Genomic DNA, 14,428 nt, shown 5'->3' with positions numbered 1-14,428 from the left:
TCTCATCAGCCACTTGGAGGAAGTGACTTTGTGGATCTGAGGCTCTTTCCCCTGTTGCCTCCATCATCCTCCAAATCCCACCAACATCAGCTGCCTCAGAGCGCAACTGGTCCTTGTTTGGGAACACACACACCAAAGCACGCAACAGGCTGACCAATCAAGGGATGAAAAATTGGTGGCCATCTATGCAAATTTGAGTTTTTTTGAGCCTGACAACGAGCCATCCTCAACAAGGTTGGAAAGTGACAGTGAAGATGAGGCCTCAGAGTGATGTTCAAGAGGTGGACATTGAGGATGTCCAGGGAAAAGACATGGAAGCCTGAGAGGAAGACAACCAAAGCTTTAGTTTCTAGACTATCATTTTACAGATGTATGTTGAAAACGTTTTTGGGCGATACGATGGATCATTCAATATTCCCTTTTGTTGTTCAGTGAAATCATCCCATGTGAAGAGTCAACTCATTTAATTCAAGTTCAATTCGTAACTAAATTGTTTTTTTTTTTTACATTTCTATTGGAAGGATTTAATAATTTGCAATTGTGTACTTATGATAAGGTAAAATATTTATGTTTCTGTCTCCATATGATATATCCAATGCAAAAAACATCTACATTTAAATGGTATTAATATTTGTTTGCATATATTTCCGTTAATTCCCATAAAATCCCATTAATTCCCACGGAAAGTTTCCACCTCTGAATATTCCCCAAAATGTGCAACCGTACTTAGGCCTAGTTGGAACTAAAAGGTAGAGGTGGTTGGAACGCTTCTCACGATCAGATCTACTAAGTATTGGTCAGACAACAGACTGTGATGCATTCAGAAACAAGCATTAAAGGTTCATGTTCTGATCTTTCCCAGGAGAGGGTTAAGGAATACTGCTCAAGCTCATCTTTGATGTCCAGAACCAGATAATATATATTTATTTTGCCATGCGACTCCATTTGCAAGGCGTCAGAATGTAGAGAGATACTATAATGTATAAAACTATTTCACCACTATCGGACTGAGTCCATACTCTGTTATTCAAATGCTTTTCTCTTTCCAACTCTATGCCAAGTAAAACTTCAGCAATTACAGTAAACCCTTCTTCACACTTTGAATTAACAATAATCTTAATCTGACGCGACACCTTTCAAACTAAATCACCTAACATGTATAACGCCCTCACTGAGACAGATCGGCCTGTAGGTGACATAGCCAAGCTATCATAACCTCACACACCAGTTGATATGATATGGCATTTTTTATATTAGTGTCCACCCAAAGGAGCATGTAATGTCAACATGTCTCTGTGGGTGCTGTTCCCACCTCTCAGGTCTCACATCTGAAAGAGAAAGCTCTGAGAAATAAAGAATGGTTAGAGAGCGAGAGTAAGGGAATGAGAGAAGTAGTGAGGGAATGAGAAGACATAATGAGATGGAAGCAGTGACAGGAAGAGGGAAGAAAGACAGGAGCGCGTGTGTGTAGGCATGTTCATCGAGTGGAGGTCATGAAAGGTGAAATACCACACTGGTGTTACCATGGAGACTGGGGGAGATAGAGACAGTGATTGTCCAGTGATCTCCTGAAGGCATCCAAAGAGCACACAATACATTTCTACCACAGTGTGGTAGACTTCAATCATAACATTGCTTTACTGCAGAGAAGGGTCGGTATACACGGATTTGTCTCAATTGGAGCTGATCTTGTCCTTCCCTGTCTACAGGCATTTCCTCCTAAACCTCTTTAGACAAGAGCTTTGACTGAACAACCACTAATACTACAACATCCAATTAACCTCTCTGAGGGACCGGCAAATCTTCACTCAGTATAATCACACATTTGTAAGCAGCTTATTCATGCTGGACGTTTATTTATTTATTAAACGTTTAGATGAGTCACAAAAAGGTCATTCGTGGTCCGTTTCCGAGAACAGATTGCGAATATGAAAACAACAAACCCTTTTAACAGCACATTAATAGAGGTTAGAAAACAACAACAGATTCAACAGAAAACTAAAGGAATATGGCATCAGAAAGAATAACATCTCATCACCCTGTGAATCTCCGCAGGCACATTTCATTGGAATATTAACGGCAGAGAGCCACCGTAGTGAACATATACGTACATACGTGTAAACAGAGTGCGTGGCCAAAACCACATGATCGTGCGGGACCTGACTGTATAACGCCACAATAGTACCTACTCTGTGTGACTGGACCACCATTATTTATATATATATATATATATATATATATATATATAAAGAGAGAGAGAGACAGAGAGAGAGACAGAGAGAGAGAGAGAGAGAGAGAGAGAGAGAGAGAGAGAAAGAATCAAGTCCCTCGAGAGGTATAAAAATAGCAGGTATCCAATACATTTCTTTGAGTATCATTAACTGTCACGATCAGGCTGCTGTCCCCAATTCTATTTGTCCTTCCTTGTGATCATGCAAAACAAAACTAAAAAGGTACAGATGGCCACATGAAACCCCACACAGATAAACAACTGAGATTCAATCTGTGACTGACCTTAATGAGAGACTTTATGAAGTGTATCCACAGAGAGTGAGATGCATATCGTCTGGGCTGAGAGTAGACTCAGTGCTCTAGTATAGACTATATAAAGCTTTGGACCAGGGGAAGGCAATACTAGTCTGTAACAACAGCATAGTGTGCAGGCTTTTGTTCCATCCCAGCTCTAAAACAGCTGATCCAGCGACTAACCCTGCAAACCCTGGCCCTAGCTGTCCAGGGCCAGAGCTGTGTACCTCCTGTAACCTGGCCTTTCTCCACCCTGTCTGTCCATGTATCTCCCCTCTGTCAGGACTTAACACTGCAGCCCGTTGATCTCACTAACTGAAGGCTTCCAGCTAAATTTGCAGTGTCCATCGGATATAACTGACTTGTTGCAACGAAATAACGGTCAAATCTCTTAATAAATTGCACTGTAAGAAGCATATGATTTTTAGAATGCAGTGTCATTGGTTGAATGGAAAAAAGGAACCAGATGCAGAGAAATGTCTTTACAAATAATATCATTTTTTTCTTCCAAATGAACATCTGTAACTCCTCATTGGCTCAATCAGCATAGTGTTAAGTGCTACTCTGCCCAATAGGAGAGGCAGAGGAATGTTCCAGCGACCAATAGCTGAGTGAGGCAAACCGCCTAAATGGCAACAACCCCACAAGGCGTAAGAGGAGGAGAAGGGGTAGGGGTTCTGGGTCGGGGTAGAGGCACGGGTGTGACCCCTCCACCAGGGATCAGGGGTCATCTCAGTCACCCACGTCGCTGTCCTGGTCGCCGATGTACCACAGGAATTGGAAGCTGAGGGCCAGGAGAGCGGTGCCCAGGAGGTCGCCCAGGGCAGTCAGGTAGGGGATGGAGAAACTGTCTGGGTCTTTACCACTACGCCACATAGAGTACACCATCCAGTCTGCTATACACAGCAACAGGAACACCTGAGAGAGAGAGAGAGAGTTTAATATACAGAATGAGTTTACTGTACATAATGTAAATCTGTACAAGAGAAACAAGTGAGAGAGAGCTGTTAGCTTAAAGACCTATCACACAGCAACACAATTACCATCACGTGTAAATCAATGTTAGCTATTCCTAATTGCAAAACCCCAATTGTTTGCTATGCAAGACATCACACCCCCAATATAAACAGATGCACACATACGCACGTGATTCACAAAACACAGTGGTGTCCCACCGAGAAGTTGAAGCGAGGGAGAGAAATTCACAGATATTTTCTAAGAAACACAAAGAAAACTGAGCTGAGCGAGAGCGAGAGAGAGAGCGAGAGAAATGCGAGAGAGAGAGAAGCGAGGGCATGGAGATGAGCTCCGGGCCATTGTGTTTTAGAGAAAAGTAACTGTCTGCCAGGGGTTAGTGTTGTTCCTGTTTCACTGTCCAAAAAACAAAGAGCTTGAAACGCTGCCCACTGCAATTAGCCCGACCAGAGACAGAGAGGCAGTATGACAGCTATACTATAAGGAATAAAACTAAGCATTCGACTGATAACCATGTGTAAAGGAAAACAAGGAGAAATCTAATGTTACCGGCAGCAAACGGATCATTTCAAACACCAAAATCACAAGAAGCATATACCAACCATGTCTTGGGATAAAGAGGGAATTATTTGTAACTGTGTGTGTTTCATAGGTGTGTCTGAATTCCTCGGTCCATCTAGGATTCTAAGAATGATGGCTTTGAGATGTCTATCTCTATGCAGAACGCGTTAAGTATGGAAACCCCCAAGGGTCACGCGACAAAGTCTATTTGCCTCGTCACACATAGTGAGTAGCGTGCAAAGTAGGTAGCCTGAAATAACACTGACTTTACTCCTTGTGACAGAGCAGTGAATCAAACACTTCCTCTTTCTCTTAAGGCCCTCTCTCCTTGTCTCAGTCTATCAAGGGCAATCTTCTTTCCCCTCTGTCCTTTTATTGAGTGTCACTGTCCACCAAATACCCCTTCGACACACCCACTCACTCACGACAGACAATAAAACAGAATAGTTTAAAAACTCTCCCCAAATCCAAATCGCGTTGTCTAAACGTTTTAAGAGACAAATCAACAGACAGACACAACCAGAGAACGACGTCAAACCTCCACTCCCCAGTATTAACTAGAGCTGTCTAATCAATGCAGAGAAGAGAGCGAAGGAGAAGACTCTCCAGAATGGAACCAGACACTGTTTGATGTCCTGCGGCTGGATGGGAGCCTGCATCAGCCCTTTGTCTCCATCTTTCTAATTAGAAAGATTTACACAGGAAACGCTTTGAATGTGTTTGGTCTAAAGTTAGTGTCTTTAAATGAGTTTGTTTTCAAGTGTGTGCTTTGAATACATTTGCTTTGAAAACTGATGTGAAATGCCAGAAGAATGAATAAGCAACAACAGAAACATACCTATCTAATACCTCTTTCTCCCTGCCATCCCTTTTCACACGAGCCAATTGTGGCTAGACAGTACTTTGTCCTTCCCGGAGCACATAAGTTGCAGGCTAAGGTTACATCTAGGTTTTCTGTATCGTAGTCGCTCCCCCTTCACCCCATCTGACAAACTAACCTTGATTCAGATGAGCATCCTACCCATGCTAGATTACGGCGACGTAATATACAGATCGGCCAGTAACGGTGCTCGAGTGGCTAGGTGTTTTTTACCATTCGACCATCAGATTTGCCACAAATGCTCCTTACAGGACACATCACTGTGATATACACTCCACTGTTAACTGGCCATCTCTTCACACTCAATGCAAGATCCACTGGTTGATGCTCATTTATAAAAACCCCTCAGGCCTCACTCCCACTGTCTGAGATACCCTTTATCCTCTGCATACAACACCTTGTTTTCCAGTCACATTCTGTTAAAGGTCCCCAAAGCTAACACATCCCTGGGTCGCTCCTCTTTCCAGTTCGCTGCAGCTAGCGACTGGAACGAGCTGCAAAACACTTAAACTGGATAGTTTTGGGACACTCTTTGGACACTAGTTTTGGACAGTCACTGAGATTTGTAGCCGTTTTGTGTGATGTGCATTGTCTTTGCCTTTTCTGTACTTCGTGCTGTTGTCTGCCCTTAAGGTTTGTGGCAGGTTGTGTTGTTGCCATAGGTCTCTCTTCAAGTGTCTTCCATCTGTGTTCACGTCTTGTCTTACTTTCTTTTTTTTGTTTTATCCAGGCCCCTGCCCCACAGGAGGCCTCTTATCGGGCTGTCATTGTAAATAAGAATTTGTTCTTAATGAACCGGCCTGGTAGAATTAGCAGCACTTCTGGTACAGAACTTTGACCAGATTAGGACATGGCAAGAAATTAGGAGATGGGTCGACAGATATACAGTAGATTCTGACTCAAATGTATTTATTTATTTGACAGGGACAGTGTGCATGAATCAAGATTTCATGGTCAACATCAATTTAAAAGTACCAGAGTTAGCAACAAAGCCTATTTCCAACTGTAGTACTCCCTCAATATCAGCATGATCAAATTCAGGCCAATAAGAGGGCCTACCACAACAGGTCTCTCAGAATGACAATGGTGAAGGTCAAGATGCAACTCTGTCCCATCTCAATTACACACTAACATTTCAAATTCTGTGTTTAGCTAGTGTCGTGGAAATTACCAACAGGGACACCTGAAGTCAATCTTAGATGAATCATGCTTTATTAATCAGCAAGCTGAAGAGGTTCCAACAAACTTAACGCACCAAGTAGTACTTGGTCTGTCAGGAGCTCCGCCGGGGCAGTCCAGTTAGTTCTCTTATATACTGCTTACACAGACAAGTTACAGTGCATTTGGAAAGTATTCCCTAGAAAGTATACCCTTTTTAAATTACAGCCTTATTCCAAAATGTATTTCATTTTTTTGCCTATAAAATCTATACACAATACCCCATAAATGACAAAGCAAACACAGGTTGACATTTTCGCAAATTTATTACAAAAAAAAGAAATACCTTATTTACATAAGTATTCAGACCCTTTGCAATGAGACTCAATTGAGCTCAGGTTCATCCTGTTTCCATTGATCATCCTTGAGATGTTTCTGCAACTTGGAGTACACCTGTGGTAAATTCAATTGATTGGATGTGATTTGGAAAGGCACACACCTGTCTATATAAAAAGGTCCCACAGTTGACAGTGCATGTCAGGGCAAAAACCAAGCCATGAGGTCAAAGTAATTGTCCGTAGAGCTTCGAGACAGAATTATGTCAAGGCACAGTTCTGGGGAAGGCTATCAAATAATGTCTGCAGCATTGAAGGCCCCCAAGTACACAGTGCCGTCCATCATTCTTAAATCAATGAAGTTTTGGAACCACCAAGACTCTTACTAGAGTTGGCCGCCCACTCAAACTGAGCTATCGGGGGAGAAGGGGCATGGTCAGGGAGGCGACCAAGAACACGATGGTCACTGACATAGCTCTAGAGTTCCTCTGTGGAGATGGGAGAGTGGCCAGACCACCAATCAGGCCTTTATGGTAGTGGCCAGATGGAAGCCACTCCTCAGTAAAAGGCACGACAGCTAGCATGACGGCAGCATCATGCTGTGGGGATGGTTTTTTATGTTTTTTAATTTTTAATACATTTGCAAACATTTCTAAAAACCTGTTTTTGCTTTGTTATTATGGGATATTGTGTGTAGATTGATGAGGAAAAAGTCAAGGGGTCTGAATACTTGAATGGACTGTATATTTGCATGATTTAGCTTATTAGTTATTCATAATTAACGTTTGGTTCCTGCATGTGTCTGGCAACGTCTCCCATCTTAACTTATAGAACATATTCTGGGTGTTCTGCCAAAAGGTCTGAGGAGGGGGTCATGACCGTCTCCCCCTCATATCTCTACCCAGCACCTAGAGGAACCAATGATTGTATGAGACAAGATGCACAATTCAAGGCCATCTGTTCAGAAAACAAAATGTTCCTTCACTCTAGCGATCTACTTTGATCTAACAAATTGTGGAAGACATTGATGATCCTGGATGGGCCTCTCTGTACTGTTCGTGTCAGGCTTGAAAGGTGGGAAAGGCACAGCCGGAATTGCATGATGCCATCTCTGAAACCACTGAAGCCCCATTCAAAGAATCCTACCAAGGAAAGTGTGGGAAAGCAAGGGGAGTTCTCTAAAGTAGAGGGAGACAGGGATTGAGGTTGAATTCTCAGAGAGAACACACAGTTCTTAGTAGAGGGCAGAGTCGAGTGCAGCAGCTGAGGGTGTGAGTGTGTACTGGGGTTAGAGAGCGCGAGTGAGAGAGAGGTTGCTGACTGGGAGATAACACCCTGAGCAAACACAGCAGGGGGAACTTTCCACTCCTCAGAGAGAACAGCCTGAACAGGCACTGTACACTGGGACTGCTCACAAGCATAGGGCAACACGTCTATTTACATGGCCACAGAAACATTTATGCGATTTAGGACCAGCAGTTTAGTCGAAAGATTCCACCGTCCTCTCTGTTAGTGGGAGTGCAGAGATACATGTTCAGACAAACAGGGTATTTTTTTTTTACTTAATAGCAGGCATGGAGGGGGGGATAACTGCATCACATGTAAATAAAATAAATCCTACTTTATTTAAGATGAATTGAAACAACCTTTTCATGTGACAGAGAGATATTACCAGATATCCTTATTAAGGACCTTTAAAATAGTAATTTTTCACACTGCCTTCTCTTCACGACTGACAGTTATGACATTAAAAATCATATTGGGTGATTGAAAGGGGTGATGATCAGAGGGGCAGAGTTTTCACCACATATTATTACTCGGGCAGAAGTATGGATAGAGTTCCTCAGCTATCCTTACAGTCCCCACACACAGATCACTGATCTCGGCGCAGTCCTTGGTGGGTGGAGCTGTGCAGAGGGATGGAAAGCTCTGGAGGAGGTGGTCCTCAGTGTGTGACAGCTGCTCCAGCTCAGTGCTTCTCCTCTTTAGCTCAGTGATTTCCTGCTCCAGCTCTTTAATGAGCCCTTCAGCCTGCCTCTCTGCTCCCCCTCAATCACCTCAATGAGCTCCGTTTGTCTTCTCTCAATGGAGCGCACCAGAGGAGTGAAGACCTGTACACTGACATCTCTCTCTCGCTGAGCTCTACTGAGTATTTCACCACATTAACCTTCTGCAGTCTTTCCTGAATCATCTACTGAACCTCTGCCTCAGTCTTCCCCAACTGAGCCTTCCCCTCTCCAAACTCTTCCTCTAGAGGGACAGTGTCATGAGTCATGTGGTCTGCTTTCAAGCACATGACACAAAACACACGTCTGGTCAATTCTACAGAACAGCTCCAGGAGTCTGTCGTGCTTCTTACAGATCCTGTCTTCCAGGTTCTCCACAGGGTTGATCAGAGGTCTGACACCAGACGGGACTTCAGGGCCTTGAGCTTCTTCCCAATGCAGAAGTCACAGGACACTTCTCCTGGATTGGCAGGGGACTCATCTTTACCTCTGACCCTCATCTTCTAAAAATGCATCTACATTCTCTCTGAACATTGTTTTGACACAAAGCTCAGGTTCTCTATAGAACTTATCCTTACATAATTGACACTGGTACAGGCCATTGGTATCCCAGCATCCTCTGATACAGGCCTTGCAGAAGTTGTGTCCACATGGAATAGAGACCGGCTCAGTGAACACATCCAGAGAGACAGGGGAAAAATATAAACAAATCCTCTAAAGGTTGACCATTTCAGTTATAAAAAGGCTTTAACCAAATACACGTGTTCAAAATAAGAAAACAGGAGAAGCCATGTTCATAGCAAAGTTCACTTGATCTTGTAAAACATTGAGTGTATCTGTTGGTGTTGATGCTGTTCTTACTGCCCTTAGAGAACCACAGGAATAAAAGACACTGCGTAGTTGTAGAGCGATTTCTGAAGAACTGGAAAGTAAAGTTTTGTGTCTGATATAGAAGTATCTCCACTTTACTTTTACTTCAGCATAGTGACGTCAATAGCCCCCTCTTTGCCGGTCTGTCTGCGTATGGCTGCTCTCAAAAGGAACATGCAGGTAACTGCCAAAATAAAAGGAAACACTTGAGTAAATGAGGGATACAAAGTATATTGAAAGCAGGTGCATCCACACAGGTGTGGAATTAACATCACATCTGCATAGGGTCATGTATAAAAATGCTGGTCAGGCCCAGTTGCACATTATTTTGTCTACCATGGCTAGAAGAGATCGCAGTGACTTTGAAAGAGGGGTGATTGTTGGGGCACGTTTGGCAGGAGCGTCACTGACGAAGACTGCTCAACTTGCTGATGTTTCACGATATGCCAAGGCCTTCTCAGTCATCAGATCTCAATCCAATTCATCACTTACGGGAGATTCTGGAGTGGCGCCTAAAGGCAGTGTTTTCCACCACCACCAAATTATGGAATTTCTTGTGGAAGAATGGTTTCGCATCCCTCTAATAGAGTTCCAGACGCTTGTAGAATCCCTGCCAAAGTGCACTGAAGCCGTTCTGGCGGATCAACGCCCTATTAAGACACTATGTTGGCGTTTCCTTTATTTTGCCAGTTACCTGAAAGTAATCTTTACACAGAGTTAAACTGTCATTTGCCATTTTCTTTGCTCTAATCTACTGGAAAATTGATATTACATAGCCTCCTGTTCATACATCTCAGTGCTAGTAAGGTTAAACCTATCAGCAGTGGTCATAGTACACCTTTCATTGGTATAGTTGCAACACCCTCTTTTGGGAAGCATGCCTGTGTACTATTTCAAGTCCCCTCCAAGGACTACCAGGGCACAACTCAGACTATTGCACGACGGCACCATCCCATCTCTGACATCAGAGTTACAGGGTGAAGTAGTAAAGACATGGAAGACAACGCAAGAGATGTTTCATCCTGTCTTAGCACTAGCACAATAGGACACCAGACCATAGACTACAAGGGCTAAGTAAATAAAATTTAAAAAACAAAGCCTCTAAACATTTTATTTAGGAATGATTTAATCAAACTGTTCTTATTTAATTGACATTAAATTAATACTTGCTTTATTTTCCTAATAGGAATGAATTTGTGTCATTTCATTTAGCTTCCTGAAATGTATGACAATCGGAGTCTGAGGTTAAAGGGGGCTGAATATGGAACCCACTACCCTGGGTGTTGCAAGCACCATGCTCTACCAGCTGAGCCACATAGGCCCATTTAGCCTCGGTTTCAATTCTCCTCATTAGGAATGACGACTGAACGAGATGTGTTTTAGAGGCATGCTTTGGGTGTGTGTGTGTGTGTGTGCGCGCGCGCGTGTGTGCGTGCGCACGTTCAAACGTGGGAAGTGTTTTTACTTTCACAATGTCGAAACAGTACAAAGCTGTTTCAAAAACTCACTGTTTTAGATAGACTGTTTCAAGCTAACAAGGTCTTGTGTCTGGAAGTAGCCTAGACTGGCAAGCAAGCCAGCCAACTTCTTTCGCAGATTATAGTGCCTTGAGAAAGTATTCAAACCCCTTGACTTATTCCACATTTTGTTGTGTTACAGCCTGAATTCAAAATTGATTAAATATTTCTCTGACCCATCTACACACAATACCCCATAAAGACAAAGTGAAAACATGTTTTTAGAAAATGTAGCTAATTTATTGAAAATGAAATACAGAAATCTCATTTTTTTAAGTTTCACAACCCTTAATAAATACTTTGTAGAAGCACCTTTGGCTGCGATTACAGCTGTGAGTCTTTCGGGGTAAGTCTCTAAGAGCTTTGCCAACTGGATTGTACAATATTTGCCCATTATTCTTTGTAAAATTCTTCAAGCTCTGTCAAGTTGATTGTTGATCATTGCTAGACAGCCATTTTCAAGTCTTGCCATAGATTTGAGCCTATTTAAGTCAAAACTGTAACTAAGCCACTTAGGAACATTCAATGTCATCTTGGTAAGCAACCTGTGGATTTGGCCTTGTGTTTGAGGTCATTGTTCTGATGAAAGGTGAATGTCTCCCAGTGTCTGTTGGAAAGGTTTCCCTCTTGTGCTTATATTCTGTTGTTTATTTTTAACCTAAAACACTGCATAGTTATTGCCGATGACAAGCATACCCATAACGATGCAGCCACCACTATGCTTGAAAATATGAAGAGTAGTACTCAGTGATGTGTTGTGTTGGATTGGCCCCAAACATAACGTTTTGTATTCAGTACAAAAAGCAAATTCTTTTGCCACATTTTTTGCAGTTTTACTTTAGTGCCTTATTGTAAACAGGATGCATGTTTTGGAATATTTTTATTCTGTACAGGCTTCCTTTTCACTCTGTCATTTAGGTCAGTATTTTTGAGTAACTACAATGTTGATCCATCCTCAGTTCTCTCATATCACAACCATAAAACTCTATAACTGTTTTAAAACCACCATTGGTCCCATGGTGAAATCCCTGAGCAGTTTTCTTCCTCTTCGGCAACTGAGTTAGACAGGATGCCTGTATCTTTGTAATGATCAAAAGCTGTGTAAAATCACTGGGGAAGCCAAGACAGAAAAAAAGCCATATTAAAACTTGTGATAATTTTGTTGTTTTCTCTATAACCTGTTAGTTCATATGCCTTGCCGAGACAATAAGAACACACAGTGGCAGAATAAATTCAACCACACCTTTTTTCATCAAAACCAGAGAGCAATCTCTGTCCAGTGAAGTCCAAAATGTATATTGCATGTAACAAACAGTTAGTTACATGACCTACAGAATGCTCAAGCAAGTTAATGTTTCCAACATTTTCAGACCACTAAACAACTATTGATTTAGAACCACTGAGAGTTACCGCAAGTTGCAAAGAAAACAGGAGATGCCTCCACTATTCCAGCACCATTTCAACATAATCACCTATGCTTAGTCTAATACAGTGACAACTAAAATATACCAAAAACTATTTAGTCCAACGAAGCTGGATGTGGTTGTCCACGGTGTGGCTAAAAATGATGAGGATGTTCATGGTTCTGATCTCTGTATGTACGTACGCATGTATGCATGTACAGTTGAAGTCGGAAGTTTACATACACTTAGGTTGGAGTCATTAAAACTCGTCTGTCAACCACTCCACAAATTTGTTGTTAACAAACTATAGTTTTGGCAAGTTGGTTAGGACATCTACTTTGTGCATGACAAGTAATTTTTCCAACAATTGTTCACAGACAGATTATTTTACTTATAATTCACTGTATCAAAATTCCAGTGGGTCAGAAGTTTACATACACTAAGTTGACTGTGCCTTTAAACAACTTGGAAAATTCCAGAAAATGTTGTCATGGCTTTAGAAGCTTCTGATAGGCTAATTGACATAATTTCAGTCAATTGGAGGTGTACCTGTGGATGTATTTGACGTCCTACCTTCAAACTCAGTGCCTCTTTGCTTGACATCATGAGAAAATCAAAAGAAAATCAGCCAAGACTTCAGCAAAAAATTGTAGACCTCCACAAGTCTGGTTCATCCTTGGGAGCAATTTCCAAACGCCTGAAGGTACCACGTTCATCTGTATAAACAATAGTACGCAAGTATAAACACCATGGGACCACGCAGCCGTCATACCGCTCAAGGAGACGCGTTCTGTCTCCTAGAGATGAACGTACTTTGATTTTCACTTTTCGCATCAATCCCAGAACGACAGTAAAGGATCTTGTGAAGATGCTGGAGGAAACAGGTACAAAAGTATCTATATCCACAGTAAAACGAGTCCTATATCGACATAACCTGAAAGGCCGCTCAGCAAGGAAGAAGCCACTGCTCCAAAACCTCCATAAAAAGCCAGACTACGGTTTGCAACTGGACATGGGGACAAAGATTGTACTTTTTGGAGAAATGTCCTCTGGTCTGATGAAATAAAAATAGAACTGTTTGGCCATAATGACCATCATTATATCTGGAGGAAAAAGGGGGATGCTTGCAAGCCGAAGAACACCATCCCGACAGTGAAGCACGGTGGTGGCAGCATCATATTGTGGGGGTGCTTTGCTGCAGGAGGGACTGGTGCACTTCACAAAATAGAAATTATGTGGATATATTGAAGCATCATCTCAAGACATCAGTCAGGAAGTTATAAAGCTTGGTTGCAAATTGGTCTTCCAAATGGACAATGACCCCAAGCATACTTCCAAAGTTGTGGCAAAATGGCATAAGGACAATGTATTGGAGTGGTCATCACAAAGCCCTGACCTCAATCTCATAGAAAATTTGTGGGCAGAACTGGAAAAGCGTATGCGAGCAACGAGGCCTACAAACCTGACTCAGTTACACCAGCTCTGTCAGGAGGAATGGGCCAAAATTCACCCAATTTATTGTGGGAAGCTTGTGGAAGGCTACCATAAACGTTTGACCCAAGTTAAACAATTTAAAAGGCAATGTTACCAAATACTAATTGAGTGTAAACTTCTGACCCACTGGGAATGTGATCAAAGAAATAAAAGCTGAAATAAATAATTCTACTATTATTCTGACATTTCACATTCTTAAAATAAAAAAGAGGTGATCCTAACTGACCTAAAACAGGGAATTTTTACTAGGATTAAATGTCAGGAATTGTGAAAAACTGAGTTTAAAATGTATTTGGCTAAGGTGTATGTAAACTTCCGACTTCAACTCTATGTATGCATGTATGCTCGTGCAAGTAGAAAAAACATGTTGACTCACCCAACTTGTAGAAAAACCCATATTCTTCTCTTTCATGTTGACAGAAAGGTAACTATAACTGTCATACAGTACACACTTTCATTTTTTGTTGTCTTAGGCTACCTGGCTAAAATGCTTGCTTGCTAGCCTAACTTCCTTTCATGGTCAACGTTAACTAGTTAACATTAGCCTTCTACATCTAGCTACATACATGTAGGCAGTCATTGTAAATAAGAACTGACTTGCCTAGTTAAGTAAAGAAAAATAAAGAAAAAAATAAACACATTCATCTTCCATCCTCGCCGGCCAGGGGCACAATGTATGAATTTATGGTTGGATTAGAATCGT

General features: G+C 41.9%; 1 protein-coding gene across 1 annotated transcript in view; it reads right to left on the bottom strand.

The window, feature by feature from the left end:
- Positions 1-1,830: 1,830 nt before the first annotated feature.
- LOC115198864 (solute carrier family 41 member 2) overlaps positions 1,831-14,428 on the bottom strand; it is a 31,511-nt gene continuing 18,913 nt past the window's right edge. Inside the window, exon 11 of the mRNA XM_029761246.1 lies at positions 1,831-3,444. Within this exon, the coding sequence (XP_029617106.1) occupies positions 3,259-3,444 (186 nt within the window). The 3' untranslated portion in view covers positions 1,831-3,258. The remainder of the gene's footprint in view (positions 3,445-14,428) is intronic.

This window comes from Salmo trutta, chromosome 8 (genome assembly GCF_901001165.1).
Source record: "Salmo trutta chromosome 8, fSalTru1.1, whole genome shotgun sequence".
Classification (NCBI taxonomy): Eukaryota; Metazoa; Chordata; class Actinopteri; order Salmoniformes; family Salmonidae; genus Salmo; species Salmo trutta.
Note: the sequence above shows the minus strand (reverse complement) of the source record. Positions and strands in the feature narration are given on the sequence as shown.